The following is a 22,152-nucleotide window of genomic DNA, read 5'->3' as shown; positions in this document are numbered from 1 at the left end:
GGTGGCCGAGTCCCTGTGGAGTTGCACTGCTAACCCGAGAGCTGAAATTGGTGGTTTGAATCCACCACCGGCTCCACTAGGTACATAAGGACAATCTCTTCATGTGTGATTTACAGCCTCAGAACACAAGTGGGAGGTCAACTAGAAGATGGACCCAACACAGTAGTAATGAGAGAGAAAGACAGTGTTCAAGGAATTTTCTGAAACAGTTATCCAAATTTTGATTATGCTGTTCCTATGTTAAAGTGACTTCTATGCTTTCACATTTTGAGAGTCATTTAAATGAGTCTCAGTTTGACATTAATATTTCTCTCATTTCACAAGATCACCAATTAAATTTTTTTCTTTCACCACCAACCTAATATGGCTAAAACAATAGAGGCTGTTAAGAGATGTCAAGCCAGCTAAAAGTAGACAGGAATAGGAAAATTAATGAAAGAAAAGAAGTGATTTTCAAAAAGTAATAATAAAAAAGGTCAGCTTAAGAGAAATTGATTTGTTACTGTTTCTAGTCCTGTGAACAATATAAGAATGACAATAATAATAATATGTCATTGCTGTTGATTGCCTTCGAGTTGAGCACGACTCATAGCGACCCTATGAACAAAAGGCCTGAAGCCCCTCTACAACTATCAACATTTATCAAAGTTCATAGAGTTTCTGGAGGCAAATTGTTTAGGAAGTGGATGCCACTCCTGCTTCCAAACCTGTCATAGAATGTTATTGGTTGAGTCGCCTGTGATGCATAACGAACATTTGCCAAAAAATTACATCCAACAAGACCATATGTAGCTGCTCTGCTCCAGACCACATACTGTTGCCTGGAGTCAGAATCAATTGAACAGCAATGGTTTTGTGTTCCGTGACAATGTACACAGAATATTATAACCCATTCAATTTCTATATAGAGAATTCATTGACAGTTTTACATTCTTCAGGTTGTGTCCCCATTGTCACTGTCTGCTCATTAGGGAACCCTGGTGTTGTAGTCCTTGGAGACCTGGGTGACTAACCTAGAGGTAGCGAGCCCTCTGGTGTCTTGATTGCAACAGTGGCTCCAGGAGAGAAAGATGGGCCATCTCTTCTTGTGCAATTGAAGCCTCCAAAGCCCACTGGTGGGTCAGTTATGTGCCGACTCTGATGAGAGGACAATGAACGAGGGCATGTCATCCCCATACTCTCTCACGACCATTACCTTAGACTCACTGTTCCATGCATACATGGAGCCCTGAGGCTAGACTAGAGATTTCAATAAATTTGTCCTGAATATTTACAAGAAGTATTCCAATTGAGCAAAAAAGCAAATTGGTTTCTGTTTCCCGGGCACTTCATTTCCTTTTTTTTTTTAAGTTTTTCTGACTACATGTTTATTCAACACAAAACAATTCCCTCCAACTTTACTGAGGTGGCTGACCACGTCCACGACCAAATCCGCCTCTAAACTGTAATTCAGTTGCTGACCCAGCCCCAGCCTCAGCTTTCTTGTCGGCACCAGGAGGCACTGCACTCCGTCTGTATGTGTCTCTGTCAGCCTCCCCTCGAGTCAATCTTGCAGGTCGTTCACCTTCCAGACCTTTCGGTCGTGGCCTGCCAGTCTCAGGTCGGCTGCGGCGCAAGGTGGCAGGAACAATTTCAGGAGGCAGATGAAGGTAATCACGTAGATATTGGATACCCTCGTTGGTAAGGTACCAGTAGAAATGTCTCCAGGCGAACTGTTCCTTCACATAACCTCGTGACTTGAGACTCTGCATGGCCTTCATGACATGAAGGTTGGGCACGTTTTTATCTGCCAGTTTGGGGTGCTTTGGCATGTGGACATCCTTCTTGGCCACCATCACCCCCTCCTTAAAAAGGAGTTCATATATAGCAATCCGGTTCGACATTTTCCTCTAATCCACCCCGGATGTTGCCGCTGCTGACCACTGTCGGTACTCCGTCCATATGTTCTTCCTTCCCTCATTCTACTTAACGACTGTCCGTGTAAAACTTCATCCAGCTTGCGTCAGACTTTCAGTCTACTGCTCTTTTTAGTACCTGTTTATGTTGTTGTTATGTGCCGTCGAGTCGCTATACCTCTTTATAGCTTTAGTAAAACATGCCAACAAGTTGATGGTTTTACATTAATTGGTGAAAACACAATTTTCAAAGGCCCTCAGTCCTGCCTGGAAATCTTAACTCTATTACTCTGCTCTTTTCATTTTTCCACTCCCTTAACAACTATTTCATGCTTTTTTAAAGCTCTCAACCCCATCCCTATGCGTACTACCTCTGAAATAGAAACAATGAGAAGACACCGTTGGTATCACAGGCACCAAACCATCCACTCTTCCTGAATTTGAATCCACAAGATGTCTTCCCTCCTGTTAGAATTGATAAATTGGCTTTGTGCTATCTTAAGAGGAATGATTCCTTTTTTTACTATTTTTTTGTTAAGCTCTTTTATTGAAGTGTAACATATATATGAACAGAAAAGGGCTTAACTCATGAGAGCACAGCTCAGTAAAATTTACAAAGTGGAATCACTCACGTATCTAACTGCCTCAATCAAGTTGCAGAATAGCCCTATCTTACGGAAGCCTCCTTTATATCTTTCCCCCCCTTTATTATTACCTGCAATTCCGACACTAAAGATTTCTTTTGTATGGTTTTCAACTTCATGTAATCATATAATCTTGTATTTTTATCTTCTTTGGTTCAGTATTTTATCTAGATGAATAATTCATATTGATGAAGCATTGTTGTGGGTTTTGTTTTTGTTTTTTTTATGTGTGTGGTTTTTAGTTTATATCCTTCACTCTCTCATGGCCATTGGGTTGGAGCACAGGTGTAGCTCACCTTCCACTGGGTTTCGTAGCTTGTAACTCACGTGGAAGAATACTGCCCCTCTTTATTCCTCAGAACACTGGTAGATTAGAACCACTAGAGAATGTAGATTTTGGCTTAATAACACAACCGTGTGGATCACGCCATCATAAAAAATATATTATCATTTATTTATTATTGATTATTAGCAATTAGGTTAATTCAAGTTGAGTCCATTATAAATAATTCTAAATAGTTCTGTGCACGTTATTTATTGTTTATATGTGAGAATGTCTGGTTTGTACATATGTAGAGGTGCAGCTGTTTGATCATAGATTCTGCACTATTTCACTTCTTCAGCTCTGCCACATAATTGCACAGAACTGCTATGGTTATTGTTTTTAGATGCATCTCAGTAAAAGTTGAGCAGAAGAAAGTCACAATCATGGCAGATGGTGCTAACAGCATGGAGAGTGAATTACTCTCCAAATCAGCCTTTCTTCTGCTCAACTTCTTTGCTGAGATGCACTCTGAGATGTCTTCTTGAATCCTCCTAATTGACTTGCTAGATTTGGTAGGACAATAGCAACTCTCATTTCTGCAGTCAGTAGCTAAGGTGCTAAGATTTTTATTTCAAAGACCTGAAAGAACTGATTTAAAATCTCAATAGCATACTGTGAAAAAATATCCCATTTAATAAATTGTTCTGGGCCATTCCAAACACATTGAAAATCTACAAATTGAGATGTGGGGATGTCCGTGCTGCTCCATCACTCTACAAATAATTACAATAAAAGATTTTGCAAGGAAAATATGCAAAATATTGTTGTGGTGTTTTGTTTTGCTGGAGGAAAGGAGATTAAAAAATATTTTAGGTCTTCTTTCTCTGTTTCTATGAAAATAATCAATGATTCCACTGTAATAGAAACACTTTATTTGCCTGAACTTAAATAGGTGCAAACACAATTCCTTTCTTTATCTCGCTCCTCCTCTCGCACTATCTCTCCTACTCTTTGCCTCTGGCTCATCCTCTCCTTTCTCCATCTCTCTGTCTTTCTCTGTGTGGATGTGTGGATATGTGTTCTTATGTCTCTCCCCATCATCTCTTTTTTCCTATGTCTCTCTCTCTCTGTGTCTCTTTCTCTTTCCCCACGTAACTATATTGGTGATGCAGTGTCTAGACATTTTGGAACAATTGCTGGAGTCTGGAATTTATTTTGTGGGTTTGAAAATGGCTATTCAGGCTCCTACACCCTCACATATGAAAACCTGGTGCTTTCAGAGTATGTCAAAACTGTCAAGTTGTTTATCGCCCCAAATGTATCCATTATTATTACAACTCTGACCAGCTTCAGAGAGGGGGGAAAAAGCATACAGATTCATCTATTGTATGAATGACATCTTTCTAGAATGAAGTTATCATCAGTTATTACATTAAATAAATAGTATTTGTAGAAGGCAGCTATGCTCGCCAATATACCACTAACACATAGTTTTTTTGAAGGAATTATAGAAGATATTGTCTTCTCATATATTTTCTAGCTTGTGAGAGATGACAGGAAAAAATGAACAGAAAGGAACATACGTCCATTCTTGTGTTTTAAATCAGTAATCGGTAAGAATTTAGCTAATCAAACAGGCAGGCTTTTGAAATGATGAGTCATTTCTCAGTCCTTTGTCATTTGTTAGCTGGATAAAATGAAAGCGGTCTTGTAAGGCACTCAGATCTAAACAGTGTTTGTGCAGCCTAGATTATTAGGTCTGACTGTAGTTCATCAGGGCTCTAAAAATCAAGCTGTGTGCTTGCAGAGAAAGTTCAGAGTTATTTGTCACCAATTACCCAAAGCTGAGAGTTGATCTCCCACATAACTGGAGCTATTTCCTGTAAGTACTTGCTCCTGATTTTACAAGGCTGCTGCTGCTTGAGCCTATACCTTGGAAAATATGTGTCTACTACTGAAGAGCTTAGCTGCAGAAGTTTATATAGAGATAATAGTCTTCAGGGACATCAGGCACCATAGCTTTAACCTGTTTTAAGAAATATCGGTTCTTCATTTCCAGACAGCATTCTCCAGCTCTATTAGATTGTCTTTGCCAAAGGAAAGCAAATAGGAAAGGACACATCTATGCATATGACATATTTACATGAGCTGATTTCATTTCTACTACAAAATCTGTATTGTTTCTGTTCAGAAGAGCAGCATAAGATTGAGTTACCAAGTATAGATTTCCTAGAAGAAAACAAGCTTTCTCAATGTGAAGTGGAGATAAAAACAAGCATAGGAAAAAAATTAAAAGGAAACTGCCAAAAAATTGAATATAGAATCTGTTCAATTGGAAAGAGCAATAACTAACTGAAACAAAAATCAGTTACCATTGAGTCAATTCTATGTGATGGCAACACCATATGTTTCTGAGTAGGACTCTACACCAGTGAATTTTCAGTAGATTTTCAGGCTGGCTTCTGAAGAACTTGAACCTCCACTCTTGCAGATAGCAGCCAATTATTCAGCCATTTGGCTCTCCAGTAAGAAAAAGTTACTCTATTCGGTGTAAGGTAAAGATCAGAAATGAACTCTTCGAACCTTATTCAACTTTAAAGAGATTGAAGTGGACTGAAAAGTGTATGACTTGTGAGTCAGAAAAACTGGAATTCCTATTAGGCATAGGGGTTCTTTGGGGTGTTTTTTTTCCTTCCATAAGCATAAGTTTTGCCATCTGTAACATGAATGGGCCGTCCCGCCTAACCTATTGTATTATTTAAAGAGAGAACTATGTGTTTTCTTCATAAGATGTTCACATTCATAGCTTCATTTCGAAAGTTTCAGCAGTCAACGTTTATTGATTGAATTTTGCTGAAACAGAACACAGCTGAGATTTTTTATTTTTTTTAATAACTCAGAGTTGCCTGAAGAAACTTAACTAAGAATTACATAAAATGCTTCTCCTTAATGACACAGCCTGGGAAGGACTTCAGCTTGGTAAGATAGCTCTAGTTAATGAGATGGAATCTGCTTTGAACTAAGAATGTTGCTTTCTCTGCCAATAGCTGTGTCTCTGACACTGGTTCACAGAAGTGAGGGTGGGCGAGACTCTAATACAGGTACCAGTGGCATCGGCTTTGTATGAGAGAGCCCACACGCTCACTTATTAGGCCTCATTCTGAACCTCCAGAAAAGAGAATATGCAAACTGGATAGAAAATACCTTTTCACTGTTGTTAAGTGAGTTCTGCCTCAGTGACTCTGTGAGCAAGAATGCGGAGCCTTCATCCCATGTACTTCAGGCACGTTGTTGGGAGAGGACAGTCAATAGGAAAAGCCATCATGCCGGGTGAGGTCACTGAAAAAGATGATGAGGCTCACTGAGATGAACTTGACCCAGTGACTCTACCAATGGACGGTGACATTTACAAGGATGATGGCAAATAGACAACTTAAATCGACTGTGTCATGGTTAGCTGTGAGTCGCAGTCAACCCAGAGGTGGTTAACAACAACTCCATTTGTTGTTGTTGTTGTTATGTGCCATCGAGTCGTTTCCGACTCATAGCGACCCTATGCACAACAGCTCTAAACCCTGCTCTATCCTGCGCCAACGGCACCGCCTCTGACACACCCATCCCGATTACCCCAGTCACCGAATCAATCCATCTCATAGAGGGTCTTCCCCTCCTGCGCTGTCCCTCCACCCTCCCAAGCATGATGTCCCTCTCCAAGGACCCGTCCCTCCTGGCAACATGTCCAAAGTATGTCAGACGAAGCCCCAGAATCCTTGCCTCCAAGGAGTAGCTTGGTTTAATCCTCTCCAAGATGAATCTGTTTGTTTTCCTGGCAGTCCATGGTACATTCTCCAGCACCACAGCTCAAAAGCATCCACTCTCCTTCTGTCCTCCCTAGTCATTGTCCAACTCTCTGATGCATAACAAGCGATTGCGTGGAAGGAACCGCTGGAGAAGCTCAATATCAGCTGTGAAAACTAGGCCGGGGGCTGATTGTGGAACAGACCACCAATTACTCATATGCAAATTCAAGCTGAAGCTGAGGAAACTTAAACCAAATCCACAGGAGCCAAAATATGACTTTGATTTCATACCACCTGAATTTCAGAATCATCTCAGGAACAGGTTTGAGGCCTTGAACACTAACGAGCGAAGACCAGATGAGTTGTGGGAGGATGTCAACTCCATTTAGCTTCATTAAATTGTGCTTTTGAGGAATTTATCCATTTCATCTAAGTTTCCAACTTTACCGGGAGGGGGGGGAGGGTGTCCATATCCCATTGAGTCAGTGCCAACCCATATCTGACCCTCCAGTGGGTTTTAGAGGCAGTCAGTCACACAACAGAAGATTGTTCATCCTTCTCCCATGGAGTGCTTGGTGCGTTCAAACGGTATGCCTTTGAGATTGTAGAGCAACTTCTTACCACTAGACCACCAGAGAAGATTGTTTAATAGTAGCCTCTAACCACTTATCTGCAGTCAACAGAGAAAGACTTTTTTAATCATCCTTAAGTAACTTTTTGTAAAATACAGTTACTCAAAGATTTTTGTTTTGTGTCAATATGGAGAAAGTAGGATATAAGACATTTTTTTACATGTATTGGAATACAAAGTTTTGTTTGATTTGCAATTTTTTAAATCAGTATTAAGGAATATTTAAAGCCTGTAAAAAGGAGGTAAATCTCCTGTTTTGAAATGTCTGGGAATCTTATTTCACATATATTCCCCTAGAGATATTGTCTTGTCAAGGCGGAAACCCATCCTAGGAGTCTAGATGTGAAATAATGCTTGCAGAGTTGTAGCTCTGGAGTTCTCTACTAATTTAGAGAACTGACAGCCGCTATCTGATAACTACGTACTTACTGTCTACATCAGGGAATGAAGGCCATAATGAGAGGACTTAGCTAAACTGTTTGTTTAACGATTACATAAATATCTATAGCATGGTGAAATGAATGCTTGAAAGAAGCTCAGAATTAGCAGTGGCCAAAAAGTAAGATTTATAACCATCGTCCACGGGAGATTTATTTCCGCATGCTGTCATTCAGTCACTGAACAATTATTTACTGAGTGACAGGCGTTGGATTCGGTGTTGAGATGTAGAGAAAAATGAAGCTCAGCATTACAAGGATGATGATGTGGGTAATTTTGATAGAGGAGCAACAAATGTCAGGTGAACAAAGATGAAAGGGTACAGATATGCTCTCTGAAACTCTTCCATAGAAAGCTGGACTATTTATACCGCCACGTCTTTCAGTAATTACTCTTGGTAGATTTGAATCGTACTTCCTTGTCTTTAGTAGCTATGTATGGCTTCTGTTTGGGGTTTGACTTAAGGTTTTCATTAGGACTGTCTGTTTGTAATAAATAGGAACGATAATTAAAATAGGGATATATTTATTCTAGAGATACTTTATTACTAAAACTCTCCATAAATATTGAACAACCAACTTCTGAGTTAGTCTCTATTTTGATTGTTCTCTTGATTCAGAATTATGATGTCTCTTAAGGGACACTGAAATACAAAGATAAAGCAAATGTAGTAACTTAGAAACTGTGTTTTTATACATGGTCTTAATATTAAGTAGCAAATTAAGAACAGCACAGACCCAGGAGCCTGTTCTTTTCCATCAAAACGATTCCTCTTACCTTTATGAAATGAGACACCTTGCTCATTAAATGAATCCGATTCCAAACTTCAGTGATGTCGGTCAAGTTTAAAGCCTCAGGAATATATTTGATCCTGTAAGAAAATTCCATTCTCAGAGAGTGCAGTTTTTTAATTTCTCGTGGAGCATACGTGTTAAAAACAGCAATGAATGTTGCTCCATGCTTATGTAGATGAGCGTGATGAGCGTGTAATTTCCACAGGCAATCTTTTATTCATTTCCGAAATGCATGTCATTCTCAATATATTATTTACTGGAAATTACAGTTTAGCCAAAAGTGATTTGACTGTTTAGTAATTCATCTCAATGATTAGAATTTTGGACTGTTGAAGATATTACAGAGAAAATACTGACCTGACACGACACGACATGACAATAGAATGCATAGAATGGAGGAAGGGAATAAACATGCCTTCAGGAGGCCTTGTCACGGTCAATTCTAGATGCGAAAATGACAAAATCTTAGTCAATCCTGAGCGGTGTGGTATTCATATTTCTTACATTATTCCTCTGTTCTTGGTTGTATTTTAGGTAGAAAAAATATATACTGCCAACAATTAATACATGATTCATTCATTCAACAAATGTTTCTTGAGAACCTACTACGTGATCAGTGCTATCAATGGGGGGGGGGGGCGGTGGAAAGAGCCATCATTTGGAATTCCTGTCATTGTTTAAGTGTGAATTATGAAAGATTTAGAAATTGGATACAGAGTGTTTAAAGGGGTTGAGGGCATGGGGTGAAGTCACCGACACTTTGGATGTGGGGCTGCTGGTAGTTTTCATTTGGAAGCAGAGCTCGTCGTGGGCCTCTAGGAACTGCTTATTTTTGGTCAAAATCTAATCTACATTTAATTATTCACTCACCATGGGCCACACTGCTAACTCAGGATCTACTTTGCTGTTATGAACCCTGAGCTCATGTGTCGTTTTTTTTCTTTGATTCCCTCTAGTATATGACCGCTGCCGCTCCTATGCAAGGGACCTACATTCCCCAGTACACGCCTGTGCCTCCGACAGCTGTCTCTATCGAAGTAAGTCCATCTCTGTCTTACAGGAAGAGGTGAGGAGAGAGAGATCTCAGGCACAGACAGAATGCCCACCACCACCTAAGGAATCCTCATGCATGAGTTCTGTGCTGCTCTTCCATTAAGTTCAGCAAAGGAAAAATACACCTAATCCTCACTTATCAACTAGCTCATTACCTAGTGTTTCCAATTTTAACAACAGTAAGAGGCTCTGTACTTACATGATACACTGACAACTTCACCTGGTATGAATGAAAGGCAAGGTCCCTGGCAGGATCAGTGATTGTACACACCTAAAAGGAAAGTTGATATTGCGGTGTTGCATGCTAGGGTGGGTAAGGGGGTGAGGTCTCTCTAAGCCACCAGAAGCAAGTGTGGGGCCAGCAGAGAAAGGCTGCTGCCTCTGGGTCCTGGTTACCCACAAAGGGCTGACGCTTGACCAGTGGCTGCTGGCTTCATGAAGGTGGACTGTCCTCAGCGGTGAAGAAATCAGACCCAAAGATTTGGCCTCATCTCCCAGCCTTGAGAGGTGACAGGGCTAGATCACACTGTTGTCAAGGAAACCCTGAGATGAGACTCTGAAGTACCCAGAGCCCATATGACCCTGTAGCAACTGGTCAATGTTTGCACAGCTCTTTGATGTCCCCTCCTGTGTGGGCACAGCCAGGGGAGGGCAGGGCAGGATGCTTGAGCAGGGTTTGGATCCGTGGGTGAGTGGCCTGCCACACCTGCAGTTTAAAGTCAAAGGCAGAAGCCTGGCCACCCCAGCTTCAGAGGAAGCTGCTTTGAATTGTCGGTTCTTAGGAGGTCTTGAGTATGGACAGGGCCACCTAATGTGAGTGGGAACTTGCCTGAGCCAGAGCTGGTGGGAGGACCCAGCAGGCAGCATGGCCCACACACAGTACCCAAGTCCATGTGCCTGCAGACAGGAAGCCTTCTGCCACTGACAGAGTCACCAAGTGCATTTGGAGATTGTTGAAGAGATGAGACAGGGTTACCCATACAGTGACGCTAGGAGAAGGAGGAGACTCAGAGGAAGTGGAGGGTGGTACATGTGTCCTTGTTTTTAAACACTAAGCTCTCCTGAGCTAGCATCAAAGAAGGGAAGAAGAGAGAGGTGATGACCACAATGATGACGTCACGTGACATGGGAGTGAGGTCACATGATCCTCTTCCATTCTCTTAGAACTTGGATTTTTCACATATGCTTTGGTCGTTGGAACCTATCTATGCTGGTGAGGAGTAGGTGTATGCTTATCTCCTCAAAACATCTGAATTTTGCTTTGCAGGTGAAATGAGTGAGTTTGTCAAGGAAATGTAAAGAGAGTTGGATATTTTCATGTATAAAGAAAAGACCAGAGACCAAATGACAGCCTTATAAAACTAGACCCTTATACATATTGATGTTGTTAGGTGCTCGCCAGTCAATGCCAACTCGGCGTGCCTCTGTGCGTAAGTGGAAACATGGTCCAATCGGCACCCTCTTGGTGGTCTCCGCCAGGTGGAAGCCCATGGTTAGAACCACGGTGCCAGTCGATCCTGGTGAAAGCCGTCTTCTCCTTTGCTCTATTTTTCCACACATTATATCCTTTTCCAAGGGCTGGTTCCTCCTGATACTGTGTTCCAAAAGTAGGTGAAATGAAGTCTCATCACCTTGGCCTTGAAAGAACATTCTGGCGATACTTCTTCCAAGGTAGATTTGTTTGTTCTCTTAGCCTCGTATGGTATATTTACGACTCTCTATCAACACCATTGTTCAAAGGCTCATAAACTGGGAGAAAAAGAAGAGAACGAATGCTTGGTGCTGTTTTACAAAGCTGAATATCTACAACCAGTGGTTTTGAACCAGTATCATTGGCTTCACTCGGGAGTTTGGTGAAGGTGGCTCAAGTGGTGTGAGCCTGACTGCTGGCATAGAGTTTGGCAGTTTGAACCCACTCAAAGGCACCATAGAAGAAGTGCCTGGTTTTATGCTTCTATAAAGGCAAGAACACCCAAAGGAGAAGTTCTGTTCTGAAATGCAGAAGGTTACCATGAGGTACAATCAGTTCAACAGCATTTTTGGTTTGTTTTTATGAGACGGTCTTGGGGGTGTGTGTGAAGAAATGCAGGCCTTCAGACATTACACAGAAAACAGGGTCAGAATCTACATTTCTAACAAGATCCTTAGTGAACCAAATGCATACAAAAAGGTCAGAGACGCTGGACTAGCATGTTGCTTCTCAAACTCTCCCACCTACTGTCATTATTTTGAAAACTTTAAAAAGCAGTGATGCCCGTGTCCTGTTTAGCAGAGATTCTGACTTGTCTGAGGAAAGGCCTGGGCATTTGGATTGATCAAATCTCCCAAGGTGATTCTCCCAACTCTTGCTCCCACGGAGCAGCTGGTGGGTTTGAACCACTAACCTTTTTTAATTGGCAGCTGAGTATTTAACCACCATACCACTAGGGCTCCTGTCCTTGTAGTAATGGTCTACGCAATCACTCCTGCCTCTTTTAGAACCAAACTCGAGTTCTGTGGTGACAATCAGCTCCCGAAATCCATCCCCCTGGACATTTAGGAGAAACGACCGAGTAGACAGGGTCAGGCAAAGCCAAGCAAAATTAAGGACAAGCTTTGCTTTTTTCCTTTATGAAAGCTCTAAATGAATTAGTCATTACTCTGCAAACCAAAACAAAACAAAGCAAAGCACTGAAGGAAAAATCGACAGAATAGGGTCCTTGAAAATGGAATTCAACCTTTGATATAGACTTTTTATTAAGGTTGAGGTCACTACTTTACCAAAGCACATAATGCAGTGCACACCTCCAGGTAGATGTCTGTTCTTTAGAGGAAGCCTGTGTGAACTTTCTAATCTTTAAATTGTTATTTGATGTGACTATGTGGCTTGGTCTGTGGGGAGTTGTACTGCTTACCCAAAGTCAGCACCTCTCTGATGGTTCAAATCCACAGGTGGCTCCGAGGGTAGAAAGATGGGCAGTCTCCTCCCTATGTGATTGACAGCCCTGGAAACCAATTGCGGGGGGAGGGGAATCAACTATGATTTAGTCTAAGTCAGCTGCAAATAGAGGCGTGGAACTGTGGTTTAAAAGTGCTAAGTATAGACAAAGTCGTTCCCTCCCATTCAGCTCCGAGGACTCCTGGAGGTAAGATTCTTAGTGGCCTGTTGGGGTCACGTACTTAGTCTCTATCCCGGTGGGCTTAATGGTTTACCTCCAAGAACTTCGCATAATTACTTCTGGTCACAGAGAGCAGCGACTCGCTGCAGCTCAGCTCTCCCCGAGTCAGAGATGAGGGCTCTTCTTCCCAGTCCATCTGCAGGAGAGACTTGCTAAAACCAACCAAGTCTTCTGTGTTCTTATATCCCCCGTAGGGCGTTGTTGCTGATACTTCTCCACAGACAGTGGCACCATCGTCCCAGGACACGAGTGGTCAGCAGCAGCAGATCACGGTGGACACGTCCAGCGAACATGCACCTGCATATTCTTACCAACAGTCGAAGTAAGTGCAGGTTCTGCTCAGCTTTTGCTTTGAAGACCAGTTGTCTTGGTGCGACGCTCTCATGTTGCTGTACGGCAAATCCACCCCAAAATGTAGCACACAGTGTTTATATAGCATTTGACTGTGTGGGGGAGTAGCTTGGGCTGAGTGCTCATGGATGGCTCTTCTGAATGCAGTCAAGCCTCGGGAAGTACCTGCCACCCCTGCAGCTCCGCTTCAGGGTGTCATCTCAGAGTCAGGCCACATGCTTCTCATCCTAAAGCAGGCCATGTGCTAGGGAACTCTGTTGGCTTAGTGGCAAGAAGCTGCACTGCAATCCCAGAGGCGTGTGGTTCAAATCCACCAGATGCTGTGCTGGAAAAGGAAAGACAATCTTCTCCTGTGCCAGTCAGATCTGATTTGATGGTACACACACAAAAAAAAATTCATAAAATTTTTAAAAAATTTTAAAAATCCCACAACCCAAGTGCTTTGGAAGAATCTCTCAGAAGCTCCATTCCATTTGGCACATCTCATGGCATGACCTACATCAGAATCAACTAGACAGCAACTAGTTTGGGTGGCAAGGCCACCTAAGGACACACTTATTTCACAAGCATTTGTGGAAAAGGAGAAACACAATAGGTTTATACAGCTTGAGTCTATAAGCTTGATAGAAATGCAGCTCTGTTCTTTGAGTTTACCATACCTTACTTGAAAAATGCAGTCAATAGGTTTGACAGTCTCTTCTAACTTGTGTCATTTCCATTTTGAACTCCAGCCTCAAGTGAGTATCTCTAAAGTTAAAGACTACAGATTCAGATTCGATAACTTTTTTTACGTTGTTCATGTAGTGTGCTGTTATGTGCTGTCAAATTGCTTGCGACTCATAGCGACCCCATGTACAACAGCCCTAAACCCTGCTCTATCCTGTGCCCATTTTATTGTCTCCGACACAAATACCCCCATTACTACTGTGACCAAATCAATCCATCTCATTGAGGGTCTTCCTCTCCTGACCTGTCCCTCCACCCTCCCAAGCATGACGTCCCTCTCCAAGGACTGGTCCTTCCTTGCAACATGTCCAAATTATGTCAGATGGAGTTTCAGAATCCTTGCCTCCAAGGAGCAGCCCAGCTTCACCCTCTGCTGGATGAACTTGTTTGTTCTCCTGGCAATCCATGGAATATTCAGAACTCTTCTCCAACACCACAGCTCAAAAGCATCAACTCTCCATCTATCAGCCCCGAGTAGTTCTAAGTATTTTAGCCTAGTCACACAACTTGGGTACTCCCAATTTCACAAATGAAAGTTCATTCCCAGCATCCATTAAGCTAATTAACAAGCCACTATTTTCATCAGACAATCCATTTCTAACAATCATTATGCTAATTGAGATATAGATAGCTTAAGAACTTGCACAGACGTCTGCCCCATTTCATTAAAGGCAAGCTGACCTCCTGAGGGGGATGAAATTCTGATTAGTGCCCCCTGAAAAGTAGCTAAACTCATCACGCATGCATTTATGTCACAATGTCTATACTGTTGGTATTTGGAAGGAAATGATAACAGAAGATTGTAGAGAAAAAGTCTGGCAGAAAGAGTGAATCTATGAATAAAGGGATCTGTGTGGGAGCTTTGTCAGCAAACATTTTAATACTTCTAATTCCTCTTTGTAACATGAAGAACAGGTTCTCATATTTCACATTCATGCTTCCCACACACACACACCTTCCACAATAATTAAAGAGGCTTACTATGCAAACAGAACTGAGCACTTTTAAGGGGAAAGCAAAATTGCTTTGTTCACTTGGAAAATTCTATGATCTATCGGTGGAGCTCCCCGATGAAAACAAGCTTGGAAGCAGGAGTGGCATCCACTTCCGAAATAGCTTATCTCCGGAAACTGTATAAGCCTGAAGAAAGGACGGAAGTTACACAAGTGTCCAGATCATTCATTCATAGGGTCACTACGAGTCCTCTACGACTCAGTGGCACTTAACAACAATCCAGATTATTGTTGGGGTTTTTTTTCTTGTTCTATAGGAAACCTTAATATGAATAGAAGCAAAGTTCAATTGTAATACAGAATGAGAAGTGCTTGGTTCACCTTCTGCCTTTACCCTTAGTAATTGTCATGCAACCTTTGTGAGCTGCTTTCCTCATTCTGTAAAGTGAGACTCTGACTAGCGTGTCCTGAAGGGTCTGGGAGGGGTCCTGGTGGCTCAGTGTTTGTAACACCTGATTGCTAACCAAAAGGTCTACAGTGAAAATCTGCAGCCTCTGAAGGTGAATTATGTGACCGTCATAAAGACTGTTGTTACTGTTGTTGGATGCCCCCAAGTCCACCGTGACTTACAGCAGTGACCCTGTGAACCTCAGATCTGAACGTGCCCTGTCCCCTGACTTGCCCAATCTATCTCAACAGAAGGTGTCATCTTCTCATTCCTTGACCCTCAGCTTTGCTCATCAAGGTGTTTTTTGGTTGTTGTTTTGCTTTGTTTTTCTTAGGACTGGCCCTTTCTGACAACATGCCCAAAGTCTTGAGATGAAGACTTACCGTCCTTGCTTTGAAAGTTCACTCTCATTGTCCTTTGTTCAAGATAGCTTTGTTTTGGGGGCAGTCTGTTATAATTAAAGATTAAGCCTGGGAAACCCTCTGTGGTTATGTACAGTCAAGTTGACATCAACCCATAACGGACCCTCGAGCGGGTTTTCAGGGGCAATAAAATCACAAGAGAGGAGATTGCACATCTCACTCTAACAGACCAGCTGGGGGATTCGAACTGCATGCCTTCAGTTGGCATTGCAGCTCCTTACCCCTCAGCCACCAGAGCTCCCCAGGAAACCCTCTAAGGGAGTTCGATTCAGAATTCAGTAGAAAGCAATGAGTTAGATTTGGACTGGGGAAAGGCTATAAAAACAGTTCCAGTAGCACAGTGTAAGAGTGATTGGAACCCATCAGGGGAATTGGCTCAAGGGGAGAGGGTCGGGTTTTGATTTAAATGTTGTACATTCCATCTTTAATACTACTAAGGGCATCTCTACCCCCATGCCCTGGGTATAGGAAAAGAAAAACATTCCCAGGGAAATGGAATTGTGAAAATGTGCTTTAAATGCTGTGAGATGAATACCTTAATTTCAGTTCTCATCCACTATATTAAAATAGTCATGGGCAAAGTCTCCCAGAGGGCCAGATAAAAACTTGACATGCTTTGCATTTGAAGGTTTAAGGTGTGTGCTGCCCTCCTCTTATGGAAGACAACTGTATAAAGTACAAGTGTGTACACTTGTGTAATGTTTATTAGTTGCATTAATATGCAGCAGAAAAGCTTTCTAATTTTGTAAAAGTGTTTATCTTTAGCAACAAAAACATTTTCTGTAGGGCAGTGAGATGACTTTGGAAACAAAATAAGTTGCAACCAAAAAAGGGAAATTCCTATGAAAAAGGTAATGTCTCTGAAGCAGTTTGCAAGCCCTAAAGTATGGTCGAAATCTAATGGATTTGCACTCACTAGCTTGAAGGACATATATTGGTGGTAATAAGGACATATATTGGTCGTGCACATCATTAATACATTGAAATGTATAAGATATTGGTGGTCAGGTGTACTTTCTAGCGTTAGTAAAGAAATGGATGAAGTGAGGAAAAGACTTAGCAAGTCTGCAGTTGATATGAGGTCTTCCAAGGTCAGTAAGAATGTTGGGAAAGCTAGGTATTTTACTGAATTTAAGAACATGGGATAAAATGTTAAGCTATCCATCTCCTTTTCCTCCTTCCCTCACCTTCTACAATAATAGTACCTCTAAAAAAAGAAAAGGAAAAGTTAGTAGAAAACTATAATCTTAGAACTCTTCAGAGCTAGAAGTCTTAAAATTTAAGATCATACTATTCCCATTTTTTTACACATTAGCTTCATGTGATACTATATGAAAAGAGGACATTCATAGCTCAGTGTTTGAGAAATACTTACAACGTGTGGTGAGTCTATCCCACCCTGAATTGTAAAACCATTTAAAGAATAGAGTTGATGCATTAACTCTTAATGACCAAGACCAGATGAGTTTTGGAATGGTATCAAGAGTATCATCCATGAAAAAAATCAAGTTCATTACAAAGATGGAGAGAAAGAAAGGAACAAAACAGATGTTAGAAGAGACACTAAAACTTGCACAAGAACCTAGAGGCAAAAAACAGAGGGAGGAACATACTGAGATAAGATTGTTCAACAGAAAATGTCAAAGGGTGGCTTGAAAAGACATAGCCACGTACTATAATGAAATGTGCAGGAGTGTAGAATTAGCAAACCACAAGAGGGAAGAACACGTTGAGCATTGCTCAGGCTAAAATAAGTGAAGAATAATTCCAAGCCTTGAGTCCAACTATTGAAGGATTCTATGGGAAACATCTTAAATGATGCAGAAAGTATCAAAAGATGGAATTTAAAGTCAGTGTATGCAGGTGTACACATTTGTACTTCATACAGGACAGAAAAGGTAGGCAGGAGTGGATTCAGATCTATTATATATCAACACTCTTTTCAGCATGTAGCTAGCAATCATGAAAATATAAAGAAAAAGAATTTATTTCTCATTTATTTTCATATAGCAATAAAGCCACCCTAAAGCCAAATAAGTGGAGGCTATTGAAAACATGTGTGCAAAATGATAAAACCTGAGTGTAGCTACAGCCTAGCTCATAAATACAGATGAATCTAAAAGTAGTACTTGCAAGTAATTCTGTGTCAGTTTAGTACATTGAGTAAGATGCCATTCATGAAAAGCCATTAGAGAGATTGATTATGGTTTAGCTATTTTAACTCAGTGACTGTGGAAGATGGCGGTGGAAAAAAGTGCAGACCAAAACACACAAACCTGGATATTTTCCCTTAAGTGACTTAGAGAAATAAATGGAGCAGCTCTATAATTTACAAAGTATAGTAAGAAACTTAAAATTGAGGCCATAGCTCCCATGACAACTATGAGTAGATCCCCTTTATTGTTGCTACTTTTATCGAAAGTGGAATTGCTTTCCTTCTTTGAAAAATCTCTACTTTCTCTTGCAGTATAAAAAGGGAAGACAAAGAAACCTCTTCCTACCAGTGACCTACATTATTGATTAAAATTGACAGTATACATCCATCAGCTAGTCACTTTCCCTGCATGATCTCCTCATAGCTTAATCTGGTTCACAATGGTTATAATTAGATTTTTGTTTGCTTGCATATTAGACTGAAGGGGCCAAATGTAACGTGTTGTTGTTGTTATTATGTGCCGTCAGGTCACTTGTGACTCCTAACGACCCTATGTACAACAGCCCTAAACTCTGCTCTATCCTGTACCAATCGCACCGTCTCCAATACACCTGTCCTGATTACCCCAGTCACTGAATCTATCCACCTCATAGGGGGCCTTCCCCTCCTGCACCGTCCCTTAACCCTCCCAAGCATGATGTCCCTCTCCAAGGACCGGTCTCTCCTTACAACATGTCCAAAGTAAGTTAGACGGAGCCTCAGAATCCTTGCCTCCAAGGAGCCACCCGGTTTAACCCTTTCCAGGACAAATCTGTTTGTTTTCCTAGCAGTCCATGGTATTCTCAATACTCTTCTCCAGCACCACAGCTCAAAGGCATCAATTCTCCTTCTATCCTCCTTGGTCATTGTCCAACTCTCTGATGCATAACAAGTGATTGCAAAGACCATGGCCAGTATCAGACACACCTTAGTCTCCAGAGAGACACCATTGCTCTTCAGTACTTTGGAGAGGTCCCTAACAGCAGACTTTCCCATCGCAATACATCTTTTAGTTTCAAATATTAGGCTTCAGGAGAAGGCAGCATTCTACAAATTAGAATGAGACCTCCACGCTCAGGGCAAATACACCACTGATACACACATAGATTGAAGAGCAAACTGGGACCTGATGTAACTCACTTCCTCACACAATCCTGAGTTTTGTATAGTTAACAACCTATCCCAACATACCCAGTACTCTTGATTTCTTAAATACAGCCACTGGGTTACAAAAAAACTTGAAGGCTTTTGCCTATCATTCTGTTCCTTGACAGGAGTGATACTTATCTAAATATGACTTAGAGATGGTTTAAATAACTTGTTTAACACATTCCTGCCTGCATTTAGCAAAAATCCTAATTTGTTTAGCAAAATAACTAAGAGTAAAGGCCACCTCACTAGAAACTCATCCCTGCTGGGTCTCATCTTGGAATGCTGTTATGTACCACTGAGTCAGACACCCCCCAGAATATACCCTACAATGGGTTTTCAGAGGCTGTAAATCACTCGAGAGGAGACTGGTCATCTTTATTCCTCTGAGCAACTGGTGGATTTGAACTACCTGCCTTGGGTTACCAGGGCAGTTCCTAACTCTGGTGCTCTAGTGGTAAGCTAGACTGCAGTCGCAAGGGACACAGTTCAAATCCACCAACTGCTCCTGGGAGAGGAATGGGCAATCTCCTCCTGTGTGATTAACTGCCTCAGAAAACGAGCTGGAGGGTCAGTTCTGACTCAGTCGTGAACAGTAACAATAAGAAGCCCCCAGGGCTCCCTAGCATCTGAATCGAACTTAGTTTTCATTGCCTGGATGATATTTTAACTTTCCCACGGATTCTTGGCATAATTCTATTGTTATTATTTGCCATCAAGTTGCTTGTGACTCATAGCGACCCTATGAGAGCCCTAAACACCATTCTATCCTGTGCCAACCTCGCTGTCTCAAACACACTCATTCCCACAACCCCAATCACAGAAACAATCCATCTCATCCAAGGTCTTCCTCTCCTGCATCGTCCCTCCACTCTCCCAAGCATGATGTCCCTCTCCAAGGACCAGTCCCTCCTTGCAACATGCCCAAAGTACGTCAGACAAAGCTTCAGAATCCTTGACTGCAAGGAGCATTCTGGCTTCACCCTCTCCAGGAGAAAACTGTTTGTTTTCCTAGCAGTCCATGGTATATTCAACACTCTTCTCCAGCACCACAGCTCAAAGGCATCAATTCTCTATCATCCCTGTTCACTGTCCAACTCTCTGATGCATAGCACATAATTGCAAAGATCATAGCCTGGATCAAGTGCACCTTAGTCTCCATCCTGATGTTGTTGCTCTTCAGTACTCTTGAGAGGTCCCTCACAGCTGACTTTCCCAATGCAATTTGTCTCTTCATTTCTTGGCTGCTGTTACCAAGAGTGTTGACTGTGGGCAGCATGATATGGTCAGAAAGATATCCTGATGGCTTGAAACTTCGGCCATCACATCAGGGACTCATCAATGGGAGACGAATGTTGAATGTTGTAAGCAAAAGTAGGAAGGGTTGATGGTGGAGTAGGGAAAGGGTGGATTAAAAAAAACAAAAGCAAAACCAAAAAAACCAAACATGTAGCAGGGTGGGCAGCAACATTGAATTTAATTCTATACTTTTGATATTACGTTGAATTCATTACTAACTCAATCAACAAATACTCAGGATTTAGAACTGAAACCTTGTGTATATTGTGGTATTGGCCAAGTATATTCATGTAAAACTTACTGGCTAACTCAAAGCCCACCCCTCTCTGGTCATTCAAAAGCCCCAGCAGCTCTGAGTAAGAAAGGTGGACAGTCTCCTTCCACGTGGTTTCCAGGCTTGGAAACTCAGTGGCAGGTCAACTCTAGGTAGGTTCCAACTGGAGGACGATGGGAGAGCTGAGGAGGGTGGAATATGAAAAGATTGCTTGTGTTACTGAAAAAGATCTTTCAGAGAGACCTCACTGGGGTGCGGTGGGTGATGAAGCCCAGGGGGTTCTGAAGTTGCTTTGACTTAATGACTGTTCTCCCTTGGTTGTTTTCACAGACCATAAACAGGACTGGAGAATGTCCCTCTGAAAATTTGCCTTGAATGAAGAAACTTCATTGAACAAGAAGTTGGCTTCGAGTTTGCACAGGCGCCAATGGAATGCTTTCTTGATTTTTTTAATTTTTCTTTTTTCACTTTCTACTTTATCCAATGAAAACAAAGGTGTTTTTATGTGCTGTGCAAATGGTTCCTTCATGTGGTCTGACAATTTTATTTTTATGGTCTTTTTTTTTTAAAAAAAAAAAAAGAAAAAAATCTCAGAAGAGGAGGAGAAAAGAATAAACAAAACCTACCAACGCAAACATCAAAGGTTGGCATTTTATCTGGAAGAACATTTAAATTCAGAATTCATTGAACGTGTAGTTAGGGAGGTTTTGGTTTTGTTTCTTAATTAGGCAGAATATCAAGAGTTGGGCAAGGAGAAATGGAAAGAAATGGTCTTCCTGAGTAATTAAGCTACTTTCTTTCCTTCTTGTTTAAATCGAGTGGGATGTTTTGTTTGTTTGTTTCATTGTGTTTTTTGCCTTGTTTTATGTTATTTTTCTTAAGAAATTTTAGGTAAGATTTATCTTGAATCTTAATTGCCTTAATTTTAAGGACGTCAAAGGCTGTCGAGGCAAGCTGTCAACGTCTTGTTAAAAAAAAAAAAAATCACAGAAGAATTGAAAAATGGTTCCGGCTTTCACCGGTACAGACGTTTAAGACTATGAGTTTTTAGGATGGAAACAAAAAACCTGTACAGTTTAAGAGAAAATGTTTTTCTTCATTTGAAGAAAATGTGTTGATAAGAGAAACCATGGCAACTGCAAGAATTGGGAAAATGCTGGGACTTTTCATGAACTTTGTCTTAACGGTTGCCACGAATCACTCTAGAAGGCTAAACATTTTATGGTAAAGTTATAAATGTTGGTTTAAAAACAGTTGCATTAGAAATAATGCGTGTTTGGGGGGCAGAATGCAGATTTTTTTAATTTACAAAGCGTGATCGCTAGCAAAAGCATTAGTGCTTTTTACCTGCAGTCTTTTTTATGAGCTTTACAAAGTTTTTAGTCAGCTTTGCTTGTCACATTGCAAAAGTTAGCTTAAGAGCATTAAAAAACTTAAGTAGATAGGAGCTTATGGTCAAAAAGTGCAAAAAAAAAACCACAAAAAACAAACAAAAAAAGCAATAGATAGAGAAATTGTTGACAATTTCTGTAGTCTTTCCTAGTTGTGATCGAATTTAGCCTATGGATGGCCTATTTTATACCAAAGATGAAGTGACACCCTATTGCAGTCAAGAAGCTAGAAGTTGGTTTTTGTTTTGTTTTTTTAAAAAATTTATT

The 22,152-nt window shown here is 41.2% G+C and overlaps 1 protein-coding gene across 8 annotated transcripts in view; it reads left to right on the top strand.

Annotated features, from left to right (window-relative positions):
* Positions 1–21,045, top strand: part of RBMS3 (RNA binding motif, single stranded interacting protein 3) — an 844,595-nt gene extending 823,550 nt beyond the window's left edge. For 4 of the 8 annotated variants that reach the window (XM_006890637.1, XM_006890632.1, XM_006890635.1 and 1 more), the window contains 2 exons: positions 9,424–9,504; positions 12,873–13,004. In XM_006890637.1, the coding sequence (XP_006890699.1) occupies positions 9,424–9,504; positions 12,873–13,004 (213 nt within the window). Of the gene's footprint in view, positions 1–9,423; positions 9,505–12,872; positions 13,068–20,824 lie in introns of those variants that run through there. The other 4 variants (XM_006890636.1, XM_006890630.1, XM_006890633.1 and 1 more) reach the window with 3 other exon arrangements.
* Positions 21,046–22,152: the final 1,107 nt, after the last annotated feature.

Source organism: Elephantulus edwardii, unplaced genomic scaffold (assembly GCF_000299155.1).
Source record: "Elephantulus edwardii isolate Elephantulus edwardi_28Jun2011 unplaced genomic scaffold, EleEdw1.0 scaffold00091, whole genome shotgun sequence".
Lineage (NCBI taxonomy): Eukaryota > Metazoa > Chordata > Mammalia > Macroscelidea > Macroscelididae > Elephantulus > Elephantulus edwardii.
The sequence above is the reverse complement of the archived record's forward strand: the minus strand, read 5'-3'. Positions and strand labels throughout refer to the sequence as shown.